This window comes from Myxocyprinus asiaticus, chromosome 29 (genome assembly GCF_019703515.2).
Source record: "Myxocyprinus asiaticus isolate MX2 ecotype Aquarium Trade chromosome 29, UBuf_Myxa_2, whole genome shotgun sequence".
NCBI lineage: Eukaryota > Metazoa > Chordata > Actinopteri > Cypriniformes > Catostomidae > Myxocyprinus > Myxocyprinus asiaticus.
The window spans coordinates 22,563,741-22,579,167 of record NC_059372.1 but is presented as its reverse complement, the minus strand read 5'-3'; the positions used below and the strand labels follow the sequence as shown (position 1 = coordinate 22,579,167).

Here is a 15,427-nt window from a genome sequence, read left to right as displayed (position 1 = left end):
AGCAAAAAGGTAATTATCGTGTTTCAAATAAAACCATGCTTCTGGAATGTCGTCTTTGGTTCACCATAGTTATTTCCTTTTATAAAATCATTGGGGATTGTCATATGACTGGTGTAATAGCTTTAATTGAGGGCTTGTTTAACGCTAGCAATACAAAATGCAGCTTACTTATGGAAAGTAGTGACAACATTTCTAAATGTCTTTTGTATGAATGGTTATTTTTTTGCCCAGCACATTGTTGACAGTTTTAGCTACTCGCTATTATACTTATGAATTAATTGATTTATTGTGTATGGCTCATTAGGCAGATCTTGGTTCAGTAAATGTCATCATGCACACTATTAACAGCCTAGTTTGTTTTGGTGGATAATGTGAAGTTATCCAAGTTGTTTAAGTTGCTGTAGTGTACTGTTTCAGTTTAGATGAAACGACAGAAACACAGTGAAGATACAGACTTTCTGTATGCATAGTTCATGATGTTGTCAAATATTATATGTGGATGCAACTCATTTGTGTAGTTTTCAATACAACACAAATGCACAAATACCTTTGACAATAATACAAGACCAACAACCAAATAAAAATTTATATTAAACATACCAATAATTTAAGAGCCTGCCTTACAAAGCCAAATTATACACCAACACTTAAGTATTTTCACTGGATTATAAAACGGTCTTCGTTTTTCTTGAATCTGAGCATAGTTGAGCCAACACTGCCTTTTACAAGACAGATAAGAGACCTGTTATTTTGTTAATAACTTAAAACTGACAGAATACTACTGCTTTTTGCCTTTTGGGGCAGTAAAACTAAGCTTAATTATACAGTGAACTAAACCTAAATCAAAAACATTGTTTTAAATTATCAAAAACATTTTCTTGACATTTGCCTTTCACCATTGCATGTCTTTCTCAGACCGTAACATACAGTATATTAATACTGGGCAGAAATGCTGTGTAATTCTTGTTATGTTGTTTATATCCTACAAAATAGGAATAGCCTTCTATACCTGTTGTCTAAATGGATGACAGCATTTATTAGACATCTATTTAATTGTAATACTTTACTGCTGTATGCGAACATTTCAAGTTCAGTTTCACGTTGTGTAGAGCAGTTGTAATTTCAAATGATCTAATTCAGAATACAAGACTTGTAATAGTAACAACAATGCTAACAATATTTAGTCAAATTTATATATACAGTTAAATAAATATGTTATAATTATTTTATAATACGAACTCAACTGCTAACATTGAGAAATGCCTCTGTTTACTGTTGTCATTTGTTACTCGTTTATCAATTGGCGGCTGTGTCTGTTTGGATGCCAATGATTGGCGGCTGTGTCTGTTTGGATGCTAATGATTGGCGGCTGTGTTTGTTTGGATGCTAATGATTGGCGGCTGTGTCTGTTTGGATGCTAATGATTGGTGGCTGTGTTTGTTTGGATGCTAATGACTGGCAGCTGTGACTGTTTGGATGCTAATGATTGTCTGCTGTGTCTGTTTGGATGCTAATGATTGGCGGCTGTGTCTGTTTGGATGCTAATGACTGGTGGCTGTGTCTGTTTGGATGCTAATGACTGGTGGCTGTGTCTGTTTGGATGCTAATGATAGGCTGCTGTGTCTGTTTGGATGCTAATGATTGGCTACTGTGTCTGTTTGGATGCTAATGATTGGCAGCTGTGTCTGTTTGGATGCTAATGATTGGCTGCTGTGTCTTTTTGAATACCAATGACTGGCGGCTGTGTCTGTTTGGATGCTAATGACTGGCAGCTGTGTCTGTCTGGATGCTAATGATAGGTTGCTGTGTCTGTTTGGATGCTAATGATTGGCTACTGTGTCTGTTTGGATGCTAATGTTTGGCAGCTGTGTATGTTTGGATGCTAATGATTGGCAGCTGTGTCTGTTTGGATGCTAATTATTGGCTGCTGTGTCTATTTAGATGCTAATGATTGGCTGCTGTGTCTGTTTGGATGCTAATTATTGGCTGTTGTGTCTGTTTGGATGCTAATGATTGGCGACTGTGTCTGTTTGGATGCTAATGACTGGCGGCTGTGTCTGCCTGGATGCTAATGATAGGCTGCTGTGTCTGTTTGGATGCTAATGATTGGCTACTGTGTCTGTTTGGTTGCTAATGTTTGGCAGCTGTGTCTGTTTGGATACTAATGATTGGCTGCTGTGTCTGTTTGGATGCTAATGATTGGCTGCTGTGTCTGTTTGGATGCTAATTATTGGCTGTTGTGTCTGTTTGGATGCTAATGTTTGGCTGCTGTGTCTGTTTGGATGCTAATGATTGGCTGTTGTGTCTGTTTGGATGCTAATGATTGGCTGCTGTGTCTGTTTGGATGCTAATGATTGGCTGCTGTGTCTTTTTGAATACTAATGACTGGCGGCTGTGTCTGAAAGACATCGGCAAGCACGTCCAGCTGCTGTTTTTTCACTGAACCCCCTCTCCGCAACAGTCTGGTTCGGATGTAAAAATCCCATTAATTTATTCCATAAACGAATTGATTTTCAACAATAACTTATAAACCTTTAAAGACAGACCTACCGTGAGCTACGAGGTTGCTCATCAGTGGTATATGCTTCCGTTGAAACCATTCATCCACGTTATCTCAACTTCATTGTTTAAAATCGTTTGATAGCGGAATTCATGGTAAACAACTACATTACCCATGGTACATCGGATAATACACCAGAGAACCGCAGGCAACGAAAACTGTGAAACGTGGCTGGAGCGACCACGTGCTCCCTTGATGCACTGTGAATGATTTATCTAGTCAGTCTCCCTTCACCCTTAAACTGCTTGTATATTTGTACATATCAGGATATTTTGCAATAAACATAAAATATATTGTTTCTATTCTATAAACAACAACCTAAAATAAATAGTTTTATATATTTCCATAGTTTTATATTCAGTGACATCATTCGCAATGCTGTAGGGGATTGTAGTATGTGCCTTAATGAAAGACGATAAGTACACTGTACCTTTGTCTTTATTTCCGATTTTTAAATACTTTTTTTGCCTCACAACAAAGTTCGTGATGTTGTGATTCACCTCGGAGTTGGTTAGTTTTGTTCATGCTCACAACTCTTTAATGAAGGATCATATTAAAAGTCTATGGAATAAATGAATGGGGAAAATACTTCCGGAACCCAGACGGCTGAAAAAGTGGGCGGTCCCTGTTGCGCTCTAGAGTCAGAGACCTTGCCTGTAGAAGGGTTCTGATCGCCTGTCAATGAACTCGACAACGCGCATGCTCATTAGCTGAACCAGCCTGAAAAAATGCGTTTTTTAGGGTGATCTGAGCTAAACAAACACAATTTATGATTCCATTGTTGTCAGATTTTACATATGTTTTAAATATGTTCTTTGATCGTAATCTTGACCACCCGTTTTGGAGATTTTGGTCTTTCTCAATTCAAGTAGATAGGAGCTGTACTTTTATGCCGCTTGTTTACGTAGAAAGTATCTGCCCAGCAGCGTTCCAAACAGGGGGTCAGGAATTGGCTGGTTAGCAGGTCCGTGTTATTACCTGTTGGTAGATGCTGGAACTCCACCACCCGATGGCAAAAAACATGTTCTCCATAGACAGCTATTCAAAAGTAGCCGTGTTTTATGACGAAATAAAAAAAAATTCCAAGAATCATTTCAATCTAAATTATTTCATTACATTAAAATACATCTTCATCCGGTGACGGATTGTTTTTGAAGGCCTCTTAAAAGCGTGAAATTGATTTATATTTTTCCCTATCTATTCCCATTAATCAGTCACGTGACACCCGATCCTGGAACTGAGCGCCCATGAGCAAAGATGGCAGCCTCCATTTCGCTAGCTTTCTAGCTAGGTGAGCACAGACATAGAGATGAATGGGGATGCTAACGGATAGCTCTCTTCGGGTATTTTAGAGCTGTTTGGTTCCAAAAATGGCCGCCGAGTGGACTGACTTGCCTTGAAAGACTTTGTTAGAGTGTGGGAGTGGGTTGGTGTTCTGAAGATATCTGCCAGAACTTAATTCATGTTAATGAGGCGACTTTTTTTTTTTAACTCCAAACTTATTTTCTGTCATAAATGTATTTTGTACTTCTCTACTAGGCTGCATTTTACTGGAATGTTTTAGCATTTCAAAATAAAAATCCTCTATAATATAAATGGCCTGCGTTTCTCGTGACAGCACAATGAAAATTAGAAAAATCACAAATAGACTTCTTTCTACAAAACACAACAGTCATAAAACCCATGTAGTTAACATTTGGGAGATAAATCACATTTAAAACTGTCAAAGCCACTCTGAACAGAAGCTGGCATTAATTGTAGTCTGGCATGTAAAACCCTTTATCATTAGTAATTTTGTGTTAGTTTTTGTGTTGTAGTTTACAATGACATACAGATGCGGGTGTGATGCAATTTACCAAGAAAAGCACAACATTTCAGTGGTGGAATGTGAACTTTATTGACACCAGATGTTTCAACCACATTTTGAACATCCATTCCTCTTTTGTTAACAAATTGTAGAATTCAAAACAATCTCTTCATAGCAAGAGCCAAACATCAGTGCATAGTGTATCAGATCATCAATTTTTGCCTTTCATACAAATAAAAAATGATGTGCCCCTCTGAATCAATTTAAATAACCAAATGGCAAACCACTCCAAAGAAACAAAAACATATGTTCATTGTGATGTTCATTACCCACAAAAATGTAGAAAAAAAAAAAAATCTATAATTTACAAATGCTGCCTTAAGATGTAATGGCACACGTTCTAACTCACCAAAATGAGCCCACACCAACATATTTCAGACGTCTATTCATCCGGACTTGTGCTAGAAGTCTGGAGCCTCTCTGTTTTTCATTACTGATACCCATTTTAATCTGACTTCTCTTTCTCTCTCATGTGAAGAAATACAACACTGAACACAAAGAGTCCTGCCATCATAGAGAAAGCACTGGCATAATATGGAAAGGCAGAGAGAATAAAGCGCTCATATTGGGTATGCTGCAAGGGCCGGACAGAAACCTGTTGAATACCAAAATAATTGGTAAATATCAGCATTTGGGTCAGTTATTTGCATCAAAATGTTTCATTAAAGCACTTTTGCAGATATATTAAGACAAAGAGTAAGTCTTACAATTAATTTAGATTCTCACCTGGGTTGAGGAGTACAGGTGTGTGTAGCCTAGTCTGTTGTAGTCAACTTTAAACTGGAACACTCCATACACATCTGGAAGCTTAAACTGTACACTGTATTTTCCACCTAAACAAAAAGCATTCCAAATGTAAATGCCATGAAAATAAATCCAATTGAGAAGAATTTAACTATTACCATACCATTTTTCTTGAGGTACGTCCTAACAAATGGGTCGATTCTGACAAATTCCAGCTGAATGTCATCTCCATCAAAGGGCACCCACTTGCCACCAGACAACATCTCAATCACAATGCTGTATTCCTGTAAAGAGTAGAGACAATCCAGATAGTGCTAGTCAGCCACTATATTCACTGTGAGCTTTATTGTATAGTGGCTTAATTGTTAGGGGCTACAACCGAATGCATTCTTGCTCTAAATAAGCTAGATACAGCGCAACGAATAGAACAGAATGAAGGTGTCTCGAGACGTTCTTTTTAACTTGACATGGCATCTATAAAAACGCTCCTGCGTGAGATGCTGAAAAATATCAGCGAGACACGGTGCAGCAGTCAAAGACAAAAATGGACACAAAAATGTGTTCGGTGTGAACGGCCCCTTACATGTACAGTGCATCCGGAAAGTATTCACAGCGCTTCACTTTTTCCACATTTTGTTATGTTACAGCCTTATTCCAAAATGGATTTAATTCATTATTTTTTCCTCAAAATTCTACAAACAATACCCCATAATGACAACGTGAAAGAAGTTTGTTTGAAATCTTTGCAAATTAAAAAAAAAAAAAAAAATGTACAGAAGTATTCACAGCTTTTGCTCAATACTTTGTTGAAGCACCTTTGGCACCAATTACAGCCTCAAGTCTTTTTGAGTATGATGCTACAAGCTTGGCACACCTATTTTTGGGCAGTTTCTCCCATTCTTCTTTGCAGGACCTCTCAAGCTCCATCAGGTTGGATGGGGAGCGTCGGTGCACAGCCATTTTCAGATCTCTCCAGAGATGTTCAATCGGGTTCAAGTCTGGGTTCTGGCTGGGCCACTCAAGGACATTCACAGAGTTGTCCCATAGCCACTCCTTTGTTATCTTGGCTGTGTGCTTAAGGTCGATGTCCTGTTGGAAGATGAACCTTCGCCCCAGTCTGAGGTCCAGAGCGTCTGGAGCAGGTTTTCATCAAGGATGTCTCTGTACATTGCTGCATTCATCTTTCCCTCGATCCTGACTAGTCTCCCAGTTCCTGCCGCTGAAAAACATACCCACAGCATGATGCTGCCACCACCATGCTTCACTGTAGGGATGGTATTGGCCAGGTGATGAGCAGTGCCTGGTTTCCTCCAGAAATGACACTTGCCATTCAGGCCAAAGAGTTCAATCTTTGTTTCTCATTGTCTGAGAGTCCTTCAGGTGCCTTTTGGCAAACTCCAGGCGGGCTGTCATGTGCCTTTTACTGAGGAGTGGCTTCCGTCTGGCCACTCTACCATACAGGCCTGATTGGTGGAGTGCTGCAGAGATGGTTGTTCTTCTGGAAGGTTCTCCTCTCTCCACAGAGAAATGCTGGAGCTCTGTCAGAGTTACCATTGGGTTCTTGGTCACCTCCCTGACTAAGGCTCAGTTTGGCCAGGTGGCCAGCTCTAGGAAGAGTCCTAGTGGTTCCAAACTTCATCCATTTACGGATGATGGAGGCCACTGTGCTCATTGGGACCTTCAATGCTGCAGAAATTTTTCTGTACCCTTCCCCAGATCTGTGCCTCGATACAATCCTGTCTCGGAGGTCTACAGACAATTCCTTGGACTTCATGGCTTGGTTTGTGCTCTGACATGCACTGTTAACTGTGGGACCTTATATAGACAGGTGTGTGCCTTTCCAAATCATGTCCAATCAACTGAATTTACCACAGGTGGACTCCAATCAAGTTGTAGAAACATCAAGAATGATCAATGAAAACAGGATGCACCTGAGCTCAATTTTGAGTGTCATGGCAAAGGCTGTGAATACTTATGAACATGTGATTTTTTTCGTTTTTTTTTTTTAATAAATTTGCAAAGACTTCAAACAAACTTCTTTCACACTGTCATTATGGGGTATTGTTTGTAGAATTTCTGAGGAAAAAATAATGAATTTAATCCATTTTGGAATAAGGCTGTAACATAACAAAATGTGGAAAAAGTGAAGCGCTGTGAATACTTTCCAGATGCACTGTAATTTTCATCATAACAGTACACATTCAATGATGGTATACCTGGGAGCATCTTTGAAACTGATGTATGTAATTTCTGCGACATCTGCACCACAGAATGGAATTGCAAAAATAAACAATGTTTTCAAAACAGCTTTCTGAATATGCCCCACATCTTCCATTGGTTGATCAAACAGAGAGTCCCACCCTCAGTGCTTACAGTTTGATAAAATGAACCTATGAATGGCTTACTTATAGTTGTCTCTTTAAGCTGGGATAGAAGAAATTATTTTAACACCGAGAAAGTTACATACTTCAGCTTTAACATTTAAGCATTTAATCTGTGATGTCAAAAATTTAAATAAGAAACAAAAACATCCCTGTATGTTGAACATTTGGAGCACTTTTACTTTACATGTTCCTTTGTCTATTTTGTTGGAAGGATAACCCTCAGAGAGGGGTTGGTAGCCTAATGATTAAAGGAATAGTTCACTCAAAAATGAAAATTGTTAAAAAAAAAAAACTCATCATTTACTCACCCTCATGCCATCCCAAATGTGTATAACTTACTTTCTTCTGCTGAACCCAAATGAAGATTTTTAGAAGAATATCTAAGCTCTGTAGGTCCATACAATGCAACTGAATGGCGATCAGGCCTTTGAAGCTCCAAAAAGCACATTTTGAAGCTCCAGTGGTTTAATCAATGTTTTCTGAAGGGATCCAGTTGGTTTTGGGTGAGAACAGATCAAAACTCCTTTTTCACTGTACATCTTGCCATTGCAGTCTCTAGGCACGATCGTGATTTCAAGCACGATTACACTTCCTAATGACTGACACATGCGCAGATCGCTATATGGCGCTATAGGAAGTGTGATCGAGCTTGAAATCATGATCGCCAAGGAGACTGCTGGTAAGATATACAGTGAAAAAGCTGTTATATTTTGGTCTTTTCTCACACAAAATCAACTGGTTTGCTTCAGAAGGCATTGTTTAAACCACTGGAGTCGGATGTATTATGCTTATGCTGACTATATCTGCTTTTTGGAGCTTCAAAGGCCTGATCACCATTCACTTGCATTGTAAGGACCTAGAGAGCTGAGATATTCTTCTTAAAATCTCTGTTTGAGTTCAGCAGAAGAAAGAAAGTCATATACATCTTAGATGGCATGAGGGTGAGTAAATGATGAGAATTTTCTATTTTGGGGTGAACTATTCCTTTGAAGGTGCACTCAGGAATTTTTTTTTTTTTTTTATCATTAAAAAAAGTTTTACTCCTAAAGAAATCAATTTTGAAACGTATGTATAAAATCATGACCACTCACATGAGTTGAAGACTCCAGTCATATCAGTAACCTTATAAAATATGTTTTATTCTACACGGAGAGGGTCCCCTTATGGGGACGGCCATGTTATGATCACATGACCAGATACCAGGCCAAATACTACTTGTTATCTTGCAACTGCCCTGTTATTGGCACTTTTATGCATGCATTAAATTAATCATACTGTGCTACTGTGAAGTGAATTTCTACAATGGCATCTGTAACTGAAAACTATTTATTTTGAATGATACTGCACCATGCCCCTAGGTGTCAGTGTATGTCCAAGGTGACAACAAATTACTGAGCACACCTTTAATGACTTAAGAGTAGATGACCTAAGACCTGGAAAGTTACTACCACACCATCAAATATTTTTCTCAATAACTTTTGTACACTAAAGTAATGCAAATTGTACCAAGTATCACCAGGCCAGTTTTTGACATATTCCCATTTCTTTTTGGATTAGTGAATAGCAATAAACTAAAGCTTCTTAGCAAAACATTTTTCAATAGCAAAATATTTCCCTCCTTCTTAGTCACATAACACTTGCCATTTTTAAAAGATACCACGGTTACTAAAACTATCTTTAACTACAGATTACAATGTCCAAGCAAGTGGTTGATCAGAAGAAATATGTGAAGCATTAAGACTCACCACAAGGTCAGTGATGGTGTAAGCAGCAGGGGGGGAGCTCTCTCCAACAGGATGATGGGTAACAGCGCCAACCCTGAGAACACCTGCCTCCTTAAATACCCAGCGGGACAGGGCCTCAGCCAGTTCCTGGTTACCAGTTTGCTCATATCTGACAAGAAATAAGTATATATAGACATCACAGATCATGAAAATTCTAAACAAACTGGGGGTTTAAAAAAATCTGAGTATGTTCAAGGGTTGTAATTCCTCACATCCAAGAATAACTTCACAAATCCTCAAATATTTCAAAAACTACTTTGTTTCAAATTGTGTTTCAACATTTTAATGTCCGTATACACCAATCAGCCACAACATTAAAACCACCTGCCTAAAATTGTGTAGGTCCCCCTCGTGCTGCCAAAACAGCACCAACCCTCATCTCAGAATAGCATTCTGAGATGCTATTCTTCTCATCACAATTGTACAGAGCAGTTATCGGAGTTACCGTAGACTTTGTCAGTTCAAACCAGTCTGGCCATTCTCTGCTGACCTCTCTCATCAACGAGACATTTCCATCCCCAGAACTGCCGCTCACTGGATGTTTTTTTGTTTCTGGCACCATTCGGAGTAAATTCTAGAGACTGTTGTGTGTGAAAATCCCAGGAGATCAGCAGTTACAGAAATACTCAAACCAGCCCATCTGGCACCAACAATCATCTATAATCAGCCAATCGTGTGGCAACAGTGTATAAAATCATGCATATACGGGTCAGGAGCTTCAGTTAATGTTCATATCAACCATCAGAATGTGGAAAAAATTTGATGTCTGTGATTTCGACCGTGGCATGATTGTTGGTGCCAGATGGGCTGGTTTGAGTATTTCTGTAACTGCTGATCTCCTGGGATTTTCTATTTTCAGTATTAAAATAGTCAGCATTTGACTGATACTAAACAGTACTGATGTTTAACTATTTATTTTATTTTTATTTATTCTTTATTTTAATGGTCAGCATTTGACTGATACTAAACATACAGTACTGATGTTTATTAAGGTATTTATTGTGTTTTTATTTATTCTTTATTTTAATGGTCAGCATTTGACTGATACTAAACATACAGTACTGATGTTTATTAAGCTATTTATTGTGTTTTTATTCATTCTTTATTTTCTCAGTGTTCATTTCTAGAATTTGTTGACAATGTATAATAATAATGTCAAAAGCAGCCTTCTGAGTACCTTTGCATAGTCATATAGGTGCAAAATCGGTGAACAATCCACATAGAAAAGGTCTGTTTTCATTCCAGCTCAAAAATTAAATATATCGGCCACCATATCAGTAATCGGTGAATTTTCCCCCTCTAAAATCGGTATCAGTCGGGCTCTAGTTGTGGCTGATTGGTGCATTCAGTAATGTAACATCATTGACCTTTTTGACCCAGGGGTAGCCTTCTGCACTGGGGAGTTGAAGAAAGCATCACTAAAGAAGTGCAGTGACCCACTGAAAACCACACGTGCATTGTTTCTTGCCTGGAGACCAGCAATCAGCAGGGTGTTCTTTCCAACTGCATGAGGATACTGGGAGGCAAAACAGGGATTAAGGAAAGAGGCAACAAATACAATGAAGTACCGTGAAAACATTTACCCTAAGTAGTATGCATTTCATTATTTACCTGTGTGACTGGACGATCAGGAAAGTAAGAGTAAGAAGTGGAGGAGCCTGTCAGAATGTCCAACACCAGAGAGTTATCTGGGTCAGCCACCATGCTGAGGAAAAGAAGCGACTTATAAGTTGTGTATCTTGAACAGTGCCATTTTATAAAACAAGCACAGACCTGGGTTCATTAAGACAACTTACCCAACACCTTTGAACAGGACTGGTTTATCAGTGGGCTTGCCAACTATAGTTGGGGCTTTAAGAAGATTCTCTGGATCTGCAACAATCAGGGTGTGCTGTAAAAAAAGTATAAAGCAAAGACATTGAATTCCAAGCTGCATACAGTACAAGGATTAGATTATGCAATAGGTTGTATTTCAGATCATATAAGGGTCAATGACGTGACACAAATTTTCTTGTCCATATCTATGAAATTATAAAAGAAAATACAATACAAATGCAATTCCCACAAAAAATTACTTGAATACACATCTTCTTTGAAGAACATATTTTCAATTACTGAGCTCAAAGTCACTTTGTTTTTTTCAGAAAAAACATTTGTGGTGTCATGTGGTGTAACCATCCAGAGACCATAAAAAAAATAAAATAAAAAAAAATTATCTAATTGTGGACATTCTTTGAAAAAGAAATGTTGGCATAAGTAGAGCAGATGTAATAATAATCTTTTATTACTATTTCTTAGAAAAATAAGTACTGAAATAATTCTATCTTAAAATATGATATTTTAAAAACTTTTTGTCCACCGAATCAAAGGCATGCAATCTAACCAATATATAAATCGCCCTTTTGTTGTCATGCGACAGACAACAAAAGAAAGACCCCTTTAAACCCTCAAAAGCTTGTGAAGTCAGCAGAAATTCTTGAAATTCCTATATCATTCATTCTGATTCATAGAAATTTTAAAAAATGGACACTTTTTTTTTTAATGAAAAGGCAAAAAAATAAAAAATAAATAAAAATAAAAAATTGGGTTATTTGGTGTAACCCTGAGAAAACTTCTTGATATTCTTGACTCAAAAAAATCATAATATTGGTAAAAATAAACAAATATATATATATATATATATATTTGTTTATTTTTACAAAAAATTATGCAATTAATCACAATTAAATATTTTAATTATTTGACAGTCCTAATATATATATATATATATATATTATATATATATATATATATATATATATATATATATATTAGGACTGTCAAATAATTAAAATATTTAATTGTGATTAATTGCATAATTTTTTGTAGTTAATCACGATTAATCACAATATCTTTATAAATATGAGTGGACAAAATATGCTTCATCCAGATGTATTTTTTCAGTCATCCACACCAACAGAGTTGAACAACAGAAAATTCAAATTATATACAAAATATGGTAGTTGTAAGTGTATTATGAAAGGATTTATTTGCTTCTTTTTATGGAGTTTTGACAGTCGTAATCTTTCCAGGAGCACAGTGGAATTAAATAGCTCTGGTCATGTGACTATTTGCACCACTCATGCAAAAAGGTCTGCACTGCCATTTACAATTGACAACTCTGTGCAAAATACATCAAAAACTCCTTTAAGACCTCGGTCACAATTGTTACTGGTTGGATTAAATGGGTTAATGACATAGATTACCTGCAGGGTTCCAGCAATGTCTCCAACTTCTGCATTGGCTAGTGCACTATCAAACAGAGACACTATGACAGAACCTTGGAGACAGCAGCAGGGTTTCCGTTAGCCGGTAATTAGTACTGCCGCTCACTATAAGCATATAACGCAGTCTGCATAAGGCACCAACTCCCTAGAGGGACACCAGAAACTCCACTGGCTGCCTTTACTGAAACGTTATATGTTATTCAAGGACCCGGTCAATCGCCTCATGCTCACACTTTCACTTCACGCTCGTACCGCGCCTCGCAGTGCAAGGCAAGTTTTCAAATGGCAGCTGTCTTGCCACTGCAATCATGTTAAAGTTCTGAGTTCTATCTGTGCTTTGCGGGCATGTTTTACTGCTGTGCTACATTGACAAAATGCTTGGCACAGGTATCAGCATAATGTCTCCCACCATCTGTTTTCCAGACGGTCAATGCATGTGACATTAGCAGCGTTTGCGTGAACTGACTCTTCTCATGAACTATGGTCAATTCTCAGGGTCATATTATGCGTTAACGGCATTAAAAATATAAGTGGCGTTCAACAAATTTTGCGTTAATGCGTTAATTGTGACAGCACTAGTATATATACAAAATATATTTTTATACAATATAAATTTGTTTTACCTTGAAAAATAAGTAGAAAGTATTTTTTTAATTAACGATTAAGTTGCGTACACTCCCATGTATTCAAGGTTCAAGATAGTTTTTAATATATTTTAACTGATTGATACACCACATGGCATTTTTAAAGCTGAAGTATGTAACATTTCAGTGTTAAAATACTTCTATCCTAGTTTAATATGCAGAGACAGCAATAATTAAGCCATTCATAGGTTAATTTTCTCAACAATTGTAAACACTGCGTCTCTGTGGTGCTATAAATATTAATGCGTTTGTTTTGAGACCCACTTAGACCCGCCCCAGCAACGTTACTCAACTAATGGTGTGAGATGGTGGCGGGACTATCTGACTGTTTGAACAACTACAGACGAGGAGTGTAGTTAAAAAGCTGTTTTGAAAACACTGGGCATTTCTCAATGCTAAGAACGTGTTCTCATCTTGCCAACTACCTTGAAAGAGCGAACTCAGAAACATGAGGATGTAAAACTCATCTATGCGAGTTTGAGATGTACTGCGATATATAGATTAAACAAACCTCTTAACTATTTTTTATTTTTTTTAGGTGGGTGATAACACCAAACAAATCCACAAGAATGTAAGAACGCCAAAAGAATGGACATTGAGAAGCAGTGATTGTTTATTTTTGCAATTCTATTTGGTGGCACCAGTTTTGTAGAAACTACATACTTCAGCTTTAAAGCTTTTTTTTTCATTATTATAGAAAATGCTCTAAACGTGTTTCAAAAATGTGTGAAACCAACATGGACTCAAAGATGTGTTTTTAAACTAGATTCTTCAAAGATTTCTAATTTTTATCACCTCGGATAACCTGACCTGTCAATGACCTACAAACAGATACAAATTGGATTCTAACCTCTTTTCATTTGCTTACCTCACCAGGGTCTGAAATGTCATAATTATGGTGGTCAATGACGGCAGTTTTCTCCTCATCAAATTCAATACCACATTCACTGCCAAGCTCTCTCAGAGGGTCACCTGCCAGTCACGGTGGATAAAAGAATATGTAAATGCCTTCAGGTCAATATGTATACATGCATCTACACCTGCATAGAGGACACTCACCAATATCAGAGCTGGCAGCAACAAGAACGTTTCGTCCACCATCAATGAAGGCTGTAATAGTCTCTACGTTGATGTTGCCCCCAAAATCTATTGCATTGGAAATGTGTCAGCATTTAAAAAAATAAAGTAGATAAATAAACATAAAAATGGCCAACTGTAATTTGCTCACCTTCGACAGATGGAGAGAAAATGATGAGATGGTCATAGAGGAACTGGCCATACTTGATCAGAGAGAGACCAGGATCATCAGCAGTCTTGAATGTAAGGTCGAACCCACGATCTGACAACAACAGTGTAATTGCAGAAACAGACTAGAAAGCAACACTCATGCACCTGAGACATGCCAGGTACTAAAGCGCTATTAAGGTGCTCATTTATTCATTTGTAACTTGATAATAAATGAAATCCTGTTTAAAGTCATCCAGGCGTGTGTCAGGGAATTTGCATCTCACCTGCTAAACTGCGGAAGAAAACTGAATGAGTGTCTCTGATATTGGGATTTTCCAGTAGAACGAGAGTCTTTCCGTCTCCCAAAACTGTCTGCAGCATTACTGACACGCATAAAACAAAAATAGTGCTTCTGCAAAATCCACCAGACAATGTGGGGGCCATTGTTGCGCCTCGTCTTTTGCAAATTAACGTTACAACAGTCGTGGTGTCCCTCATTGACAAACAACCCATCGACATTTTCCTCCGTTGGACAACGTCAGCGCTAACGCGGATGTGAACTTTGACCAAGAGCTGCAGCCAATAGCGTGCTGCCTCATGGATTCATGAATATTATATTAAACAAAACCTCTCACTTTCACACTTAGTCATTTATCAGTAGCAGGGTATTTAATAAAACATAAATACAATGGAAACTACTTTCTGTACAATCATATCTTCAAACAAATAAATTACGATATGCTCCCAAACTGTAAATGATAAAAATGAATAGATTATTACAAATTGCCATTATTACAGACAAAGATGCACATGACGAAAGTTGTTGTGCGTTGCTAAATCAAGATGCTTTCTTCAGTGGGTTGTACAGTTTTGTTCAAAGTGTTTATGGACCGTTTAAGCTGATGAAACATTGAAAACATATCTTTCTCAGAAATTTTAGTAGACAAAAAA

At 37.6% G+C, this 15,427-nt stretch overlaps 1 protein-coding gene across 1 annotated transcript; it reads right to left on the bottom strand.

Annotated features, from left to right (window-relative positions):
* Positions 1 to 4,432: 4,432 nt before the first annotated feature.
* Positions 4,433 to 15,026, bottom strand: LOC127420086 (dolichyl-diphosphooligosaccharide--protein glycosyltransferase 48 kDa subunit-like). Its single transcript, XM_051662067.1, has 11 exons — positions 14,761 to 15,026; positions 14,478 to 14,588; positions 14,309 to 14,395; positions 14,118 to 14,221; positions 11,136 to 11,230; positions 10,951 to 11,044; positions 10,707 to 10,855; positions 9,301 to 9,448; positions 5,335 to 5,455; positions 5,154 to 5,260; positions 4,433 to 5,022 (listed from the first exon to the last, which is right to left on the bottom strand). Exons 1-11 carry the CDS (start codon positions 14,993 to 14,995, stop codon positions 4,873 to 4,875), a joined length of 1,401 nt encoding a protein of 466 aa, XP_051518027.1. The 5' UTR covers positions 14,996 to 15,026; the 3' UTR covers positions 4,433 to 4,872.
* Positions 15,027 to 15,427: the final 401 nt, after the last annotated feature.

Bases quoted from the DNA above. Each gene is read 5' to 3' on its own strand.
- LOC127420086 (XM_051662067.1), bottom strand. From the start codon at position 14,995: ATGTCGATGGGTTGTTTGTCAATGAGGGACACCACGACTGTTGTAACG. The intron at 14,222-14,308 runs GTGAGTGTCCTC...CGTGACTGGCAG, and splicing joins TGCTGCCAGCTCTGATATTG to GTGACCCTCTGAGAGAGCTT. The intron at 11,231-14,117 runs GTAAGCAAATGA...CTTTTTTTACAG, and splicing joins ACATTTCAGACCCTGGTGAG to CACACCCTGATTGTTGCAGA.